Below are 17,828 nucleotides of genomic sequence, written 5' to 3'. Positions count from 1 at the left end.
TTTGCTGCCAGGGTAAACTGGGTTGTTTGAATATTTTAAATTTATTCTTTCTTTTATTTTCAAAAAAGATTTATGAGCCCACTCATGCTTCCCCATAGCATATTTTCATCCCTTTTTGGCTGCTTTTACATTTACTTCTAGAATAAAGGATGTTGGACTTAGTGTGAAGGTTAGTTCTGCTCAGCTGGAGGTCAGCGATGGAAGATTCCTCCATTTCTGGAGGCTGGACTTTCAGAAACTTCTACCTGTAGGAGCTCCCTCAGTTCTGGAATGTACAGCATTCCTAATAAATTCTAGTAGCCAGGCACTTCAGTATATTGAATGAAATGCAGTATGTTTAATAAGAAGCATAAGAGGGCATTTACTCTCAGTGCAGAACTTTTCTTCAGTCATTATTTGCATTTTGAGGCAACAAGAGATTGCTGGACCATGCCTTTAGCCCCTGCCCTCATGCTGAATAATAATAGTAATTTTATTATTTATACCCCACCCATCTGGCTGGGTTTCCCCAGCTGTGGCTTACAGCATAATAAAAAAATTAGAAAATCAGACATTAAACGTTTCCTGATTCTTCTGGCTTCCCATGGGCTAAGGGCAATAATCGACAGCAGCAAAACTGCTGTACTTTAGGCTGCCCATGTAGGTATCTCATTGCTGATTGCAGTAAACAGATAGGAAGCCAGGAGCCATTTGACAATGAGAGCAGGGCTAAAGGTGTGCCCTGGAAACTGCTTGCTACTCGCAGAGTAATGATTGAAAAAGGCTCAGCTAGTGCAACCTGACACAAGTTTTGAGGGGAGGAAATAAGTGTATTGTATCCCACTTTCCAAATGTTGCTGGGTAGAATGCTTCTGTTCAGGATTTCAGCTGCTCCATTCCACCACCACCCCTTCCTTTTTTGTGTTCAGCCATCTTGGGTTTATTGGGAGTGAAATCAGCTTTCCCCCCTTAATATAGATTTTTCATTTATTTATTTTGACAGCACTTGCTTCTGTCACCAGGGACATTTCCCCCCTAACCCCCTTTTTTTGCTATTCTGCTGGAGAGGAAATGACCTGTTCATACTTTGAGGTTCTTTCTACAAAATTTAAGATCTGTAAGCCACTCTCCCTCCTTCCTATGAAAACCTCCAGATTCATTCTGCCAAGCAGCTCCTCTCAACATTCCATGCCATTTATCCTTATTGGACTGTTGTTGGAGGGACTCCCCCCACGCCATAGACTACCTAACCACTGTGAGAACAAGATACTGCATTAGATGGATCTTTGGCCTGATAAACAGGGCTCTTACGTTCTTAAAGGAAAATAGTGTCTCATAGTTCAGAAGTCGCTATGTAGTTAGTATGACCAAGGGGTGTTAAGACACATGTTAACAATGGACAGTTCCTTATTTTAAACCAGAGATGGGGGACCTGTGACCTTAACCCCAATGTTGTTGGGATTCTAATTCTCATAAACACTAGAATGATCAACCACAAGGGGTGGTAGGAGTGTGCCCCAGGAACATATTGAGGGCCACATGTTCCCCCATCCTGGCTTTAAACATACACTTAAAAACAGTAGATCATACAAGAGGGATAACAAACAGTGTGAACATAAGTTTATTTCATTCAGGGAGTTTACAAAAAAAAAAATATGATAATTGATCTTAAGTAATTTCCATGCATAACCCAAAAACCTTGTTAATACAATTAGAGCTGCACAGTTAATCACATAAAACCAGAAAGGGGATGCATAAAGATTGAAAACTCAACCATGCCTTCTTGCAAAGTCCATTGTTACATGATCCATACATTTAAATAATGTTTTGTAAAGAAGCCTTCTATAGTAGTAGCAAAATACTGTAATGAAAAAGTTGAATAAGGTGACAGAACCAGCCATCTGATGTTGGCCGATTAGTTATATGTTGTGCACTTCTATAGCACCTTCCATCAGGAAAACTCAAAAGCATTTTACAATGAAGTCAGCCTCACAACACCCCTGTGAGGTAGGGAAGCATTATCTTTACAGCCTAGAAAACAGAGGCACAACAAGACTTCTATCCACTCCTATGCCATACTTGCAGCAGACTATGCTTTCATCCTTGCAATGGTTTGGGATCAGATTCTTTTCATTGATGTTCATGGACTTGCCTTTGGCAAGTATGTTAACATTTTAAATCGAAGCAAGTGGTCTATATACCAGCAATGTTTATGGTAATTCATATTCTAATAGAAATGTCAAACTTTTTTTAGTTCTTAAAGTTACTTTATATATATTTAGAAGTAACTAATCTTTCATTTTAGTAACCCCCATTTACCTAATCGCAGCTTGAAGGCTCTGGAGGTTCATGTTTGCAGAGATAATACATCATCCTAAAGTATTTCTTCCTATTGTTACTTTCCTCTGAGAACTATTCTACAGATTTGGCAGAATAGGAATGACCGAATTCTAAAGTTCATATTACAGGTTGGGTGCACTTTTCAAATACTCTCCTCTATATGAAGCTTCATATAGGGCCTGGCAACACCCTATATATTTTTGTTTTCTACTTATGGGGAATGTGGAGGATCATTAAAAATACAAGCCACCCACCCCTGCACATAAGAGTTGGTATGAATTATTCTTCAGAATTTTCTGAATCTTCAATTAGCAATTCAAGTGTTCCTTTTTAGTATCTGTGTTGTTTCAGACACATTGAATAAAAATGCAGTTTTATAGCTGCATCAGTGCTTTGGGACAAGATTACCTCAAGGATGAAGTGAATCAATTCCTGGGCACTTTTATGTAGGTGTTATGTAAAATAAGGATATTGCTTTCCAGGATAGAATTCTTTTACATTTTGCACCTTTTAGTCTTACTCCCCAGGAAAGTTTCATTTAGTGCTTACTATCAACTTTTCTTTATGTGGGCTCTTTTGAGCTAATAAAACTATACAAAGAAGCCTACTCAATGTGGCATATATTTTTGCACTTGGATTTTTGCCTACCTTGCTTTAAAAACAGCTTCATGAAAACTATCAGTTCTGACTCTATAGTTATCTAGGCCTAGGCACAGTTTATCCAAAATAATGCAGATTTTGTTTCACTCTTCTAACATTACTTGCAGCCGTCCACACTTTCAGCTATAACATGGATTATCAGGGATACAGCAGTCTAAGGCCTCATCACTAAACTTTTCCACATACAGGTCCCACTGAAGTCAAGTATTAAGAGTATATAGAAGACACTGTCTATGCAGACATGGCTTTAACAGTACAGCCTGACAGGTGGTGGTGGGAAGCTGAGGAATGACCCTGCTCCTCACCTGATGCTAACATACTGGATCTCATATCTGAATGGGAGCCTATGCATGTAGAACCCAATACCTCCAAGTCCTTGGAGTAAAAATTGTGCTGTTTGGGCCTATGCAGGTTGGGCAATATGCACATAGTCTCCTATTCAAATGAGACTCCAAATATACAGGTATCAGGCAGATGCACCAGCAGTGCAAGGGCACTCATGACCCCCAAAAGTTTGTGAGCGCTGGTGTTAGAGCCACATCTGCATAAGGCTTGCATTGCAACCACACCATTATAGCATTTGTACAGACGCCTCTGAAAGTGATGCAAAGGCTCTCAGGCACTCCTAATGCTTCCATGGAATGAACACCCACTCCATAGGATCTCTTTACCATGCATCACAGATGCATTAAAAATGATCCAACCATGTTTGGAATAAAAAGCTCTACCATCAACATATATTTCTTGTTATGCTATCAAAAGTCCAGATTAAAACCCTATTTTATTTAAGCCTGGCTTATTTGACCCTCACATTCCTTTCTTTGCATGAAGTTGGCTTTCAAGTGCTTTACTGAATAGGTTACAACTATTACGCCTGCTTTGAACAAGATGATGTCATGAACATTATAAAGTGTCAATAATGCAGTAATACAACTAAATATTTTTATGACCAATTACAAATATGGTGCACGTTCTGCCAAAAGTCAGTCTTACGTCCATTCACAGAATAGCTACAGGAACACAAATAGAAAATGGATTGCACGAGACAAGGTTTGATTTCAGGGATAGAAATGTTCCTATTTGTGCTCGCTTCGGCAGCACATATACTAGAAATGTTCCTGTTGGGGCGTTTCTGAAATTTAGTGTGTGGCTGCTAGAAACAAAAAGCAGGGCCAGATTCTTCCATGCTAATAACTAAAACTTCACCATGAAAGTTTACCAATAATGAACTGGCAACAGATGTCAAGAAAGAACCATTACTCACTTCCAATCTCAATATGCCTAAATTAATCTTCCTTTCCTTTAAGCCTATGGATCATAAACTGTAAAGCAGTTCTGTAACAGGATGTATCCCATCATATAGGTAAAATAGGCATACATAAGGATCCAGCAACTTCACACAGACTGCCTCTATGCATATCAGCCTACCAAGGAAGTAGGACTACACTTTCTCCTAAAAGCGATTCAGCAGTATGAAAAGAACTATATGACATGTTTCTTTGAGCTGTATCTTGGGTTTTGGAAAACATTTGTGACTTAAAGAGACAATTCAGAGGCCTAGTGCTTCAATGGCCTGATTTACACGTCATGTTAAACCATAGTTAAAACTGGTTTATTGTGAATATGCTTTGTTTCCCCTCACATCTGCTGCTGCCAGGAAACAAGTCAGGCCCTTGACTTTTCAAGATGCTTGAACGAATGATTGGGATTAGTTTCCCCAGAAATGCACTCTAAGCAGTAAGTTAAGAATCTTGGTTACTGCTCATTGTTTGCAGAGAAATGGGTAAGAACCCTTGGTGGAGCTTTTCATAATTTTTCAGCATTGTGCACCAGTGTGCTGTACACTCACATTAAACCAGGGTTTGTTTTTAACAGTAGTTGAATGTGAATGTGTACTGGGCCAATGGAATCAAGTTCTTCTATGTGAAATATTTCCCTTTGAGGCTTCAGACTCTAAGGAATGGGCAGCCAACATGGTACTTCAAGATGCTGCTCCCATCAGTCCCAGCCAGCATGTCCAATGGCCACCCCTGATCTAGGACTTCAGAAGGCTGTCCAACTGGGATTAGTGATTGTAATCAGCGGCTCTGATTACAAACCTCAGCACTTCTAGTTCCTCACCATAGCAAGCAATCAGCTTACTTGCTACTTCCCATTAGTTTGTGGCTTTTCTTAATAGTAGTATATGGGTGAGGTAGACAGTAACCAGACAAAGCTAAACGAAGATCACTCTTCATTAGCAACAGCTGCTTTGAAGTCCCAATTCTGTGCACATCTACTCAGAAGTAAGCCACGCTGAGTTCAATGGAACTTACTCCCATGTCATGTATAAAAAATTGCAACCTCGAGTTTCAGCTTCATGATCCTTTATCAGCTTTGCCATGCTCAGTTTAAATGACATAGCATCATAACTAAATGTAAATTCATTAGACTCCAGAAGCCATGTACATTGCCATGTATTATATTTATTAATGTTACAATGTTATCTTGCTTTGTCGACCATGCCCAAGAACTCAAGTGAAGATACAAAGGACAGCTTCATCCTACCCTATACAGTATATTAAAACTTGATTCATGTGTAGTAACAACCTTCATAAAATGCCAAAGTTGCAATTTTAAGTTTTTGCTATGTCATTAAGTGACATACATATACACATAATCTTTAGCTTTAATACCCTGCCAATGTTTTGTTGGCGAAGAAATACACTTTGAGGAAGATACAACTCAATGGTGTCAGCTGTAGATTTACTTTCAGTGATATGGACATCTAGTGGCCTAGCTTTACAAAAGGCAACTATTTAGTAGCGTTTTCTTTCAATTATGCCAAGCAATTCTTTGATCACAAAGCCAATGCAATTCTAGGCAGAGGGGGAAAGTTCGTTACCCAGAATATTAATCATTTCACATCATAGCCAGTCGTCAATTGCAAAGTCACCCCGTGTTTATAACTAAAGCTGTTTCCTATGAATGTATTTTACCTACCCATCTCACAAAGCTGTATGCTCTGAGGATGTCTGAATTCCTGCTCAAGAGTCAAGAAAGCAACAGGACACTTGAAAAGACACAGTAGCAGCAGCAGCCACATCAAGATTTAGTTGAGAAGAAAATTTAGGGAGGATTACCTTCTGTACCCCAGGTATCTCTTTGGGAGTTGGTTTGAATTCTATTCACGATCAGTGTCATACTGTACAGTAAAGCACAAATCTTAGCATATAAGTGTTATTGTACTAGTATCTCTCCAAATGTCACACAGCTGGTCAGAAGACTGATCTTTGACTGAAGTTTTCACTTAATCTTTGGGCAACAGACAAAAAACTGTCATAAGTGCAACACATTTCCAGAATATTTCCATGTTTCAACCAGTAAGAAACCACAACAAATGACATTTTTCACTAGACATATAATTACTTCCATCCTGCAAATACAATAGTGTGTGCGACCAACAGCTGATACTTGCCATAATACATTGTTAAGGTTAAGTATACGGCTTTAATTTTTCAAAAATGAGCTCCACAGACTAGGGGCGCATAGACATTTGTTGGCCATTGAATGCAAATCTACAGAAATCCTAGTCACTTGAAAATAAAGAAAAAATAATGTATGGATAGTCTGCATAATCCATACTGCTACTTAACTATGCTGCAATTTCTCAAGCCAAAAAAAGGCATTTTTTAAAAAAATAAAAGAGTTTACATAGATGAAACCAGTTAATATACGCAGACTAGTGTCCCTACCTAAGTTTTCTATCTGGATGGATATTTATTTTCTGGAAACCTAAATTGAAACATAACCCAAACAAACAGCTCAACACTACACTGCATATTTTTGAAAGTGGTATATGCTAGAGGTTCCTAGTACGTTATGGCTACATATGAAAGGATGGAATAATAAATGGGGGCACACAGGACAAATTGCTCATTTAAGGTCACTTAAATTTGTCATTTAGAATAAATCAGAACCCAGATGGCTGACTTCTGCAGGATTTCTGAGAGGAATCCAGTAGAGCTGGTTTCGAGTTTCAGGTGGCCACTAAAGAGTTGTAACCTTTTCCAGAAGTTGTGATCCACATGGTGTCCACAATGAGTGCAGCAAGTCTGAGGTAGTCAACCCTTACGAAGGCTCAGTATCTGAACATAAAAAAATTTGAAATAACCACTGGCTGCCGATAGCTTTTGCAGAGTAATCAAAACACTGGGGACTCTTGTTCGACCAGTTACATTAATTTCCCTCATATCCAAAAGAAGTGTCAGATGTACCAAATTAAGCATACTTCCATAGAGCAAATCACTTACGTCAAAGAGGTCTGCACTTGTTGCAGTAGATCCAGCAGATATAAGACGGCATGTTCATAATAGGTGGTTTAGTTACCTTAGACTGGAAAGGTATCAAATAACCATTCCTTAATTGTAATGTGTGTACAGCTTTACTGATCCCCAAGCACAGCATATTGGTTGTCTAGCTGAAGTTTAGTTGCCTGGGATTTTGAAACCTCATCCCTACCTCTAGTTTTGTGTTTTACTACTTCAAAGCTCTTCTCCATTTCTTTATCCCTAAGGGAAAATAAATGTAATCAGTAACTGTCTTACACACACTTGCCCCTTAGTAATATTATTTCAATGACACTAGTTTTGGTTGCAAAGTTCCATGGCTAGGGCCACTGACAGAATGGATATATGGCCCAGAACCCAGGGGGCTATTGTAGGCAGAGTCAAGAGCTTGTTAAGTGGGATATTTCTTTGAACACAAAGCCTCAATGGCATTAACACAAACTGCTTTCAAAACACCACTAGCAGATTATCTTCTGTTCAAAAAAACAAGTTCAAAGCTATGCTGAAGAGTGTGTTAGTGGTAGAGTTTGCTGAACTGCGGCCATAAACAAACATGCTACTTCACACTCCCAGAGGTTTGAACACTGCAATACCATAACAATTGTAAATATTTTAAAGTAACTGTTCCAAAGCATTGGCCTATATCCAAAAAAAACCGTACAACTAGTTCTGCATGCCCAAGAGAGGTTTAAGGAAAGCCTCTTTCGAAATGGGGTGCTCAGGTTTCAAAAACAGTTTGTGATATGGCATTGGGTGTATGTGTGTGTCTGACAGTCAAAGAAAAGCATATCCACCAAGCACGCCCAAGGCCTTGGGAGCCCTTAAAGTAGCTCTCAGGATCACAGTCACAATCACAATCTCAGGGTTAGTGAGAGATTGTGATGAATGTCCTGCAAATGCCATCTTTGTTAACATACTTTGTTCCACAGGCAGACAAAATTGCAACAGGGCTTAAGCTGTAGTTTAGCTGAGCAAGACAACTCTGAGGCATAACATTATTTCTTCTGCTGAGATAAGAAAAGCACTGAAGTCCTGCAAATGGCACACTGAATTTAAGATCCACACAGGACTGTGATTTGTTACGTGGAATTGGCACACATCATGCCTTTCAACATTCTACCACCCAACCCCTCAGAACACTTTCCTGTAAAACAAATTAAAAGCCTCTTGACCAAACTTATGCAGGCAGTGCTCCTAGAATAACATATCTGCAATTAAAATCCACTTGCTTCTTCTGGTGCAAATAACACCACAAACTTGTTTATGGTCTCAGTGGACAGGTTTATGAAGCTTTGAACCAATGATTAGGGGGGGGGGAAGAGATTTTAAAGCAGATGTGCAGAGTCCTATTACTATACTTACTTTCTAGTATCTACATGCTTGGCAGTGGCCTGCAACGATGGGAATTGTGTATCACTATAAATCTCTGGTGGTCCTTGTGGCACTTTCCTTGTTCTAGTTTCTCTTGCTCCGGGTGGCCTATATACTCCACTGGACTGGACTGGCTCTGGGGTTTCTGCAAATAAGACAGAAAGAGCATTAGAAATAGTCATGTGTAATTAGATTAATATGAAGGACTCTGCTGTTTTTTAACCATCTTGGTATACTTCAATTATTAGATGAACCTGTTATAATATTCCAGTTTAATATATTCAGTCTGGATTTAAACAATCATCTGGTGTAGAGGAGTGCTGCTAGCAGGCAACATATAACCAAAGCTAATTTTTAAAAATATCCCAACTGCTTTTTTCAGGAGTAATGATAAATCATGGTTTGTTGTTCTCTCTCCTTCAAGAGATGGGTGGAACCTGAAACTTCTATTTTCAGTTCAGAGCAAACTATTGTCTCCCTGCTTTTGTCAAATATGGAAACGGATACCTTACAGAAATTAGCTCACAAACTGGGATATCAGACACAGTGAGAAATGTGGTTTATTCCAAACTACAAATGGAAACTTCAAATTTCCTCTTTTTTGAGTGCAAAAAGGAAGACAAGGGGGAAGTACGCGAATCCACCTAAATGTTGTGTGGTGCTGTGTGTGGCAAGCCGCTTCCTGCTCTTTTTCTTTTTTTTTAATTAGCCACATCAAGAAAATATTTATTAGTATACATCAGCATTCGAAAACAGCTCGGCGCCAGTCACCCGGCCTTTTTCGACTGGAGAAGCCACACTGCGAAGCAAATCACCTGGTGTGCAGGGTAGCGTGGCAGCAAAAAAGAAAGTGCTCAAACCCCAGGTGTCCCAGGAGCTACATGGCGCCTAGCTCTCCTATCCCAGTTTCTAACACTGGACATAAGGGCATCTTGTCTACGCATGAGAAAAACAAATTTTTGCACATCCTTTTTAAGCAGAGGCAAATACAACTATGTATACTACCAAGGTAAGCAACAGTAATCTTATGGACTGCTTTCACTATCTCCCTGTAATACTATGATTTTCCTCTCAAATGAAGAAATGTTTAACAAATAGTAACTGTTAGGAATTCTGGCACCTAGGGAGCTTGAATTTTTCTTTTAGCTCTTGGTATTAATACTGTACAGCAGGAACAACACCCTACACCTATTGAGCGATGGCGATACTGCATCACACACACTTACTACTTACCCTTGCATTGGTAAACAATGCTTTAATTTTAACAAACCAGATTACTTTCCCTCTCCTTAGTTCTGTCAACTTGTTTCACTTTTTCCATAGAAGACCAACCTTATTAATTTGTATGAATCATGTTACATAACACTGAGATGTTTGTATCCTGCAATTAAATTTTGAGAAGCAATGGGAAGCTCAAATAACAGAAAGCCCAATACAAGCCATTTCAATCAATATACCTTTAAAATAAACAGCGAAAAAACCAACAACTCACCAATAATTTCAGCAACAGGTGTCTGTGTAGGAGCAGATCTATTCCAAGGACCTGACAACTTATCCATACCCCCACCTGGTTCTTCACTGTTATCCCTTGGCTCTTCCCTCTTTTCACCATCTTCATCATCTTTTTCACTGAAATAAAAACAAAGGTGAAATACATGTTCATCATTTTCGTAAAGCAAGAATGTATGACACCATACACATTTTGCATATTATGACATTAAGTACAGTTCTCCACCCTGTGTGAATATACAAAAGTATCAACAGAGTCTGGCAATTTAAAAAAATGGGCCTGTAGTTAGGAAAGGAGGGACAAAGATTTAGAATTACACAACTCAAGGGATAGCAAAGGCAAATAATTCCAATATAATTCTGCCCATATCTGTTTTAAGAGACATGCTTAAACAGCATATTACCCAGCAAAAGGAAGTACAGCGGACAACCACAGTTTAGTTCTTTAGGTTTGACAATTACTGAGAAGTGACAGAACACCCATAAACATGTTTAAAGTATTCAAGTGCTTTCTAAGCCATACAAAGCAGCAGAACTTCAAGGAAACATTTTATAAAAGTGGCCAAGATGCACAGATAGATTGTGCTGATCGCTTCAAGCCATTCTGTGGCAAGTCTAGGGATATGACTTTGTTAGTGCCTTTTCTTCAGCTATTAAGCTGTTGTATGTTAGGCTGAAATAACTCATGAGGCTGCAAGTAATATCTCTATCAGTGAGGCACATTCAGAAAGTTGATGAGTACAATTATATTTTAACAAGTGTGTCTTTTGAAAACAGTAATACCTAATTTGCATGGAGTGAACTCTGAGACCACTGTAGTCAATTACTTCTTCTTGCTCAAATTCCTTCCACTCATCCTCCTCCTGTAAGAGACAAACATTATGTAGATTCATTATCTGCTCTTAGCAGAAGGCAACCAGCACAATAAGCTCTAAAATTATTGTGTAATATAAAAAACAAAAAGATATTAAATTGTACAATAGTAAAAAACCCCTCACAGAATGCAAATATTTCTATTTCTCTGCAATGAAGTAAACACTGCACATAATACATTTCAAGTTTCCAGAATTTCACATACATTTCTTATTTCTAATTAATATACATTACCTCAATTCTAACATATTAGCTTAAGCTAGTAAAGAAGAGTGCATATAACTTGTGTTTCTGCCTAAGCATTTTGTTTTTATTATCCAACCTGGCCCTATTGGAATAGACTTTAATAACACTTTGCACTTATTTCCTAATATATTCAAGCCCCTTCATGGCAGGCATGATTACAGTGTACGATGTGTGCAAGTGTGGGTTCATACACTAGTGAAGTTTCCCCATGATGCAGTGGAATCCTTGAGTCTACAGGAAATAGTTTGGATCCAAAGACCCCACAGTTTAGCTTGAGCAAGAGGTGGTGGGAAAATAGGCTCTTCTTGGCTCTCTGGAGTTAGCTTTTTGAGGACTAGAGATAGTGGAGAGAAAATTGGCAACAGCACCCTCTCATGCAAGTGGAAGGGCTTTCCACTTTGGATCCATGCCACTGTCTTCCTTTAAATTTCTGCCATCTATTAAGCAGAGGATTAAATTTCAGCTGGAAAGTTATTATCTACGGCCAACAGATCTTACCCAAGAAGAAAATACTGATCTGAAAAGTATTTGCTAACAGGAAATCTACACTCCTATCTTCCAAAAAAATGAGACACAGATGGACAGCATTCTAGACTGGTAACTTGTAGTCCATCAAAGCAACACTCTTTCAGTAGATGGGTCCATCTTTTATTACCTATACAATGGTACCTCGGGTTAAGTAATTAATTCGTTCTGGAGGTCTGTTCTTAACCTGAAACTGTTCTTAACCTGAAGCACCACTTTAGCTAATGGGGCCTCCTGCTGCTGCACTGCTGCCGTGCAATTTCTGTTCTCATCCTGAAGCAACGTTCTTAACCCGAGGTAATATTTCTGGGTTAGCGGAGTCTGTAACCTGAAGCGTATGTAACCCGAGGCACCACCGTATACTCATACCAATTATTATTATAGTGCTCATGCTTATGTAGCCAAAGCAGCACCACCAAAGCACATTGGCAGATCAGAGTAACTTTGATGTATGGGTATGAACCAAAAAAATCTATAGGGAAAAACAGGTGGACCCCAAAGAAGCACCCTGAGTTGCACAGAACATTGTGAGAGAAGGGAAAGAACCTAACAGCACCTCCCCATTAGAAAATATTGCAACTTTTTTTTTTGGGGGGGGGTTAACCTAGCGAAAAGGCACATGAGGTGACATGGTGTAAATCTGAAAAACTGCATGGCATGGACAATTTCTCACTCCCTGAAAACTCGTGGACATCCAATGAAGCTGAATTAGGACAGATAAAGTATTCCTTCATGCAGTGTATAGTATAAACTAACTTGTTCCCACAGGAGGCAAGTGATGGCCACCGACTTAGATAGCTTAAATAAGGATTGGACCAATTAAAAGAGAATAAGGCTAGCAATGGCTACTAGCTGTGATTGCTCTGCCTCCATTCTTGGAGGCAAGAGTGCTTCTGAATGCCAGTTGCTGGAAGCCACAGGAGGAGAGAAAGTGCTCTGGTGCTTGGATCCTGCTTGCTGGTTTCCTATAGGAACCTGGTTGGCCAGTTTGAGAACAGTATGCTGGACGAGGTGGGTCTTTGTCCTGATTTAGCAGGCTCTTCTAAAGAGGTGGATATAGGATAGAGTGGCTTGAACAGGAGACAAGACACACACACATATATATTAAAGGACAGAAAGAAGCATCTGATTGCTTGGACAGGCCTCCTGATTCACACAGAAAATCTGTTTTTCAGTGTCCCCAGGGACAGAAGACAGCTGCTCAGTGTTGGGGGAGAAGGGATTGAAAGAGACCAAAAAAGCATTCCACACCACAGCATTTTGTTGCAGCCCCACCTATGGCTCCCTAATGTGGATTTCTCACCAAACTTATTCCCTCATCTTCAAAAATCATTGCAACGTTGTCCAAACATTTGATCTAGAATCACTGCATTAGGTTAAGAACAGCCTGCTGAGTCAGGCGAAAGGGCTGTCTAGTCCAGCATCCTATTCTCACAGTGGCCACCCAACCACAAGAAGATGAGCCTCAATGTGACAATGGCCAAACGTAGAATATTAGAGATATATTAAAAAAACAACACCTCTGCCCTGTCCTTGAGGAGCTTTATGAAAACTGCAGTGTCTCAAATATTGAAAGCTACTGACCAGATAAAACAAGGATGCAGCATTGTGTGCAAAAACCTCATGTGCCAGTGAGAGCTGTTTAATCCATGTTACACAGCTCCAATGCAACTGAATGAAGTACTTCGGGAACCATTTTTGGAAGGCAACGAAAAGCTCCGGAAGAAGTTGCATTACCATGTTACTTCTACGGCTGAAGGTAAGCACTCAGTGGCACGACTGGACTGGATTACACGGGGGGTGGGAATTATCCCTGCCTGCCTGCCAGCATGAAGGCACAGCTCAAGGGAGAGAGCCACGGCCTCAGTTACTACGGCCATGCCTCAAATGAACAGAGGCTGCTGGGAACAAAGCAGTTTATGCAAACTCCGGCGCCGTTACAAAAGAGCTAGAACATGCGGGGGGGGGTTGCGTGGGTGGGGGCGCAAGACGACTATTTCAAGCCCATTGATTTGGGTTCCACATCGGGCATCTACTTATCGCTAAATGCGAGAGTCCTAAACTCTGCCCTCGTTCCCACCCCCCCCCATCCGCCGGGAGGGTTAAGGAGTGACCGATGGGTGCGACTTCCAGGCGCCCCACGCCAAGGCCACGGCGGCCGGGCTGACCCCGCAGAGGCGCCCTCTGCTGACAGGAAGTCACCAACGCCCACAGGAAGCAGATAATAATTCCCTACTTCTCTCTCTCTCTCTCTCTCACCGCCATCCCTCCCCCCCCCCCACGCCTGGTCATGCTGGAACCCACCCGGCTCGGCCCCGCACCCGCCTGCTCACCTTCATCCCCCCCTTCGTCGCGGCGGCGTTGGCATTGGAGGCCGTCCCGGAGCCGCCCTCGCCCTGCCGGCTGCCCCCGCCGCCGCCGCCCCCGCCAGAGGCGTTGGCAGGGGCGTTGTGCGAGGCAGCCGAGGAGGCGGCCGTTGCCGCGGCGGCCCCCCGGCTGCTCTTCTCTTTCCGCTTCTTCTTGTCCCGCTTCGCGAAAAAGTCGTCCAAGCTCCTTTCCTCAGTCTCGGCCATGGCGGCGGCGGCGGCTCCTCCTCCTCGCGCTCCGGTTCAAACCGGTTGCGGCTGACGGGACGTGTCTTCCTCGCGCCTGGCGGCGGTTGGGCGCCTACCAAGCCGACGCGCTGCGCCGGGGGAGGGAAGGCGAGCGAGCGACCCCCCTCACAGGTGCCCACCAACAGCAGCCCTCACGTGCGCCTCAACGGGGGTGGCAGTCGCTCCCCCCTTCCGCGGGAGGCGAATGGTACAGTCCTCAAACCGCCAGCTGCCCGCGCGCCGCCGTGGCCGTGCCTCTCTCTCTCTCTCTCTCCTCAGCTCACGCGGCGGCGGCTTCCGCTCTCCACGTTGGTGGCCGCCGCTTGACACAGCCAAAGGAAAAGTGGGGGCGAGGGAAGCTAGGAGGGGGGGCGGAGCCAAGCGGCAGGAGCTTTTTCTAACGTGGCACCTTATTGGGCATGGCGGCGCAGAGGCGGGAGGCCGCGCGCGCCTCCTTCCGCCGTGGCCAACCCGCCCAAAGGGAACAAACGGCTCAGGAGCCAATGAGAGGCAATGGAGGCCTGGGTGACGAGCTTTGGGTGCGGCAGAAGCGTCAACAGCCCCGTTTGTGATTGGCCCGGCGGCCCGGAATGTGGGAGGAGAGAGAAGGCGGAGGGAGTGCGCTTGCGCGAAGTCGACGCCTTTGGGCGCTCCGGGAGTGACGAGGCAGTACAGCGAGGGCAGATGTTCGTTAACGGGCCGGGCTTTGATCTTTCTGCTCTCCCTCAGCGCAGAGATAGCGGGCCTTGGTTCTGCGCGCGCTTTTTTTACTCGCCGTCCTTCTGAGGGGGGCGCGTTGAGCCCTCCAGATGCTGCCGCCCTTCTGACGGGATTCGGCAGCTGCGCCCGACAGGCAGAAACGCAACCGGTGTAGCTGCGCCCCTTGCCTCTTGTGAGGGAGAAAAACCTCACCTGCGGGGTTGGCTCATTTAGGGTATTTATATCCTTCTCCTCAGCCAAAAAGACTCCCGCAGCGACTTATGAGGAATTAAAGCAATACGCTCCCTTACAATCTTAAAATGAAAAAGGAATACAACGCCCAAGAGGACAGGGGAAAATAAATCTCAAAAGTTTAAGCACCAATTTCTAGAGACAGTCGTTCCTGTGCTGACCAACTGGCAGAGTTAAGAGGCAGCAGAGCTGGGCCTCCTGCAAAGTGGATGCAATGAACCAACTTCCTCTCTTGCCCTGAGACAGGGTGATGGAATGCCTCTACCCAGGTGACAGTTGAGGGTGAGGAGGCCTGATGGAATGAGTTGCCATAAGACTGGAGAATTGTAGAGTTGGAAGGGGTGCCAAGGCCCATCTGGTCCAACTCCACTGGAGGTTTCTAAATAGAGGTTGAATGGCCATTGGTCATGGATGCATTGCAGGGAGTTGGACCAGATTATATTAGATATTTGAAGATGGCCATCATATCTCCTCTCAGTCTCCGCTTTGCCAGGCTGAACGTACCCAACTTCCTCAACCATTCCTCATAAGGCTTGATTTTCAGACCCTTGATCATCTTGGCCACCCTCTGCACACACTCTAGATCCTTAAATTATGGTGCCAAGAACAGGACACAGTACTCCAGGTGTTGTCTGTCCAAGGTACTATGACATCATTATTGATGTAGCCTACAATAGCATTAGCTATTTTTACTACTGCATCACACTGTTGACTCACATTAAACTTGTGGTCTACTTAGACTCCTAGATCCTTTTCCTAAGTACTTCTGGCAAGCCAGACACTATTGTGTGAAGGACTCAATAGCCACAAAAAACCTGTAGGTTAATTAAATGTAGACTTGTTTAGTCTCCGTTCCAATTTAAGTGTGTCCTTGAAGTGTTTCCTGAAGTATAGATTTTTATCTCGGTAAAGGAAAAGCCCTGGACAAACAGTGAACCCATTACCAGTCCCAGCACCTAAGTTGAGTAAAGCTCCTGTGAGCAGGTGTGTAATACGCTATCTAAAGTGGCAGGTGAGGGCCAACCATGAATAAATTTACTTGCAATTAACACAGTGATCTTCTGATACTTGCAAGTAAATTTATTGTTAATCCTTGTACTTTTTGTTCTGTTATGTAAGCAACACAAGGACAAAGCAGGACCCCAAAAGGCAGGTCAAAATGAAGCAAAAAGCAACAAGCTTAGCTGCAAAAAGCAGATTTTCACAAAATGGATTCACCTGTGTTGGGTGTGGCTTCTGCTAGGTAATGTGCATATGATTGTAGTCTAAATAGGCAAATTTAGTAAGCTGCTGTCCTGATACCAGGGCTTCCCGCCCCCCCCCCCCAGCCGAGCTCAACAACTCAGTTCTAGCACCTCTCAAGTGGGCACCATTGCCATTATAAGAGAACAAAGGAGGAGTTCATGGTGAGTTGTGGCACCTCTTTTTCTAGAAAAATAGCACTGGCTGATACTATTGGTCAGTTAGAAAAATTCTACACCGCTGTTCCCTTAGGATTCAGAGAATGCCTCTGCCCAACTTGTTCAGTAACGAATGTGGCTTTAGCAATTAAAACTAATCCATAAGATAAGGTTGTAAGATACAATAAGTAGCACTAGCAGGGACTTTGATAGGCTGCAATTTCTTTAAGCATTTTTCTAACTGATGTTTTTTCTAAAATCAACTTTTTGAAATCTCTTAAGTCATGTTTGATTGGGTTGTTGTTGTTTTTTAGCCTTTTCTGCACCAACTTTATGTGCAACAGATTGTGATTTCTTTTATAGTATGGACATGGCTCCTATTTGCTAGTTTGTTTAGAAATGCATTTGAAGACAGTTCTTTTTGTGGAGACCTTACTGCTTAAAAGCAACAAGGAAAGCTAATAAGGTTCATGAGAAAGACATTCTTTAATTGGGCCCATAAGCTCATGCCTTTTGTGAAATTACTTTGGGGCATTATAGTCAAAGCAGGTCTGCAGAATAGTTTGGAGGAATGTATTTACCTGTGTTAAGGCCACAACACTGAACTCAGCAGGTCTTACTGCTGACTAGACATGTAGGATTGTGCTGTGTAGGGTGTAGGGTAAGTCTGCATTCTCCATCTTCCAAGCCTTAAAACTGACTAAATACTGTACAGCCTTGTGGTGTCAATATCAAGAAAACATTTCTCCCACTTTTTGGGTGTGCTGCTTAGCATCCAGCCCGAAGTAGAGTTCTGAAGAACTAGAAAGCTTGCTTATAATTTTGTGACATTTTGGTTGGTCCTAGTTAAGGTATTTTCCAGCTGTGGATTTTGAAGTCTTTAGAATGGATCACAACTTTCCATGCTTTTTAGTGTCTAGTTTTGCTAGTGACCCTGGGGTGTTAGGCTAAAGCGAGGGCTAAGAGAATTCCAGGAAAATTAAAGTATGGTTTAAACTATTTTCATCCAGTATCCTGCCCTCCCTCCTTTGGCCATATTAATATATCTTCAC

General features: G+C 42.3%; 1 protein-coding gene and 1 long non-coding RNA gene across 7 annotated transcripts in view; one reads left to right on the top strand and one right to left on the bottom strand.

Annotated features, from left to right (window-relative positions):
* Positions 1 to 1,577: 1,577 nt before the first annotated feature.
* CDV3 (CDV3 homolog) lies at positions 1,578 to 14,521 on the bottom strand. Of its 2 annotated transcripts, none has more exons than XM_081833913.1 (5): positions 14,165 to 14,521; positions 10,971 to 11,050; positions 10,171 to 10,307; positions 8,670 to 8,823; positions 1,578 to 7,529 (listed from the first exon to the last, which is right to left on the bottom strand). In XM_081833913.1, the coding sequence occupies exons 1-5, from the start codon at positions 14,402 to 14,404 to the stop codon at positions 7,403 to 7,405; spliced, it is 738 nt and encodes a 245-aa protein (XP_081690039.1). In that variant the 5' UTR covers positions 14,405 to 14,521; the 3' UTR covers positions 1,578 to 7,402. The 2 variants fall into 2 exon arrangements, with proteins under 2 accessions (XP_081690039.1, XP_081690040.1); XM_081833914.1 differs by having other exon boundaries at positions 1,578 to 7,106; positions 14,165 to 14,519.
* Positions 14,522 to 14,766: 245 nt separating this feature from the next.
* The window catches only part of LOC309325749, a 32,601-nt gene continuing 29,539 nt past the window's right edge, over positions 14,767 to 17,828 (top strand). The window contains exons 1-2 of one of the 5 annotated variants that reach the window (XR_014149947.1): positions 14,767 to 16,017; positions 16,705 to 16,782. This is a non-coding gene — a long non-coding RNA (uncharacterized lncRNA). Of the gene's footprint in view, positions 16,018 to 16,640; positions 16,783 to 17,828 lie in introns of all 5 variants that reach the window. The other 4 variants (XR_014149948.1, XR_014149949.1, XR_014149951.1 and 1 more) reach the window with 4 other exon arrangements.

The sequence above is a fragment of the Podarcis erhardii genome (genome assembly GCF_964252035.2).
Source record: "Podarcis erhardii genome assembly, chromosome: 12".
Taxonomy (NCBI): domain Eukaryota; kingdom Metazoa; phylum Chordata; class Lepidosauria; order Squamata; family Lacertidae; genus Podarcis; species Podarcis erhardii.
This window is presented reverse-complemented; position numbering and strand designations above follow the sequence as displayed.

Excerpts from the sequence above, each read along its gene's own strand:
- CDV3 (XM_081833913.1), bottom strand. The coding sequence starts at position 14,404 with ATGGCCGAGACTGAGGAAAGGAGCTTGGACGACTTTTTCGCGAAGCGG. Across the intron at positions 10,308-10,970 it reads GTTCACTCCATGCAAATTAG|TGAAAAAGATGATGAAGATG; the intron begins GTATTACTGTTT and ends TTTTTATTTCAG. Across the intron at positions 7,530-8,669 it reads AAGCATGTAGATACTAGAAA|GGATAAAGAAATGGAGAAGA; the intron begins GTAAGTATAGTA and ends ATTTTCCCTTAG.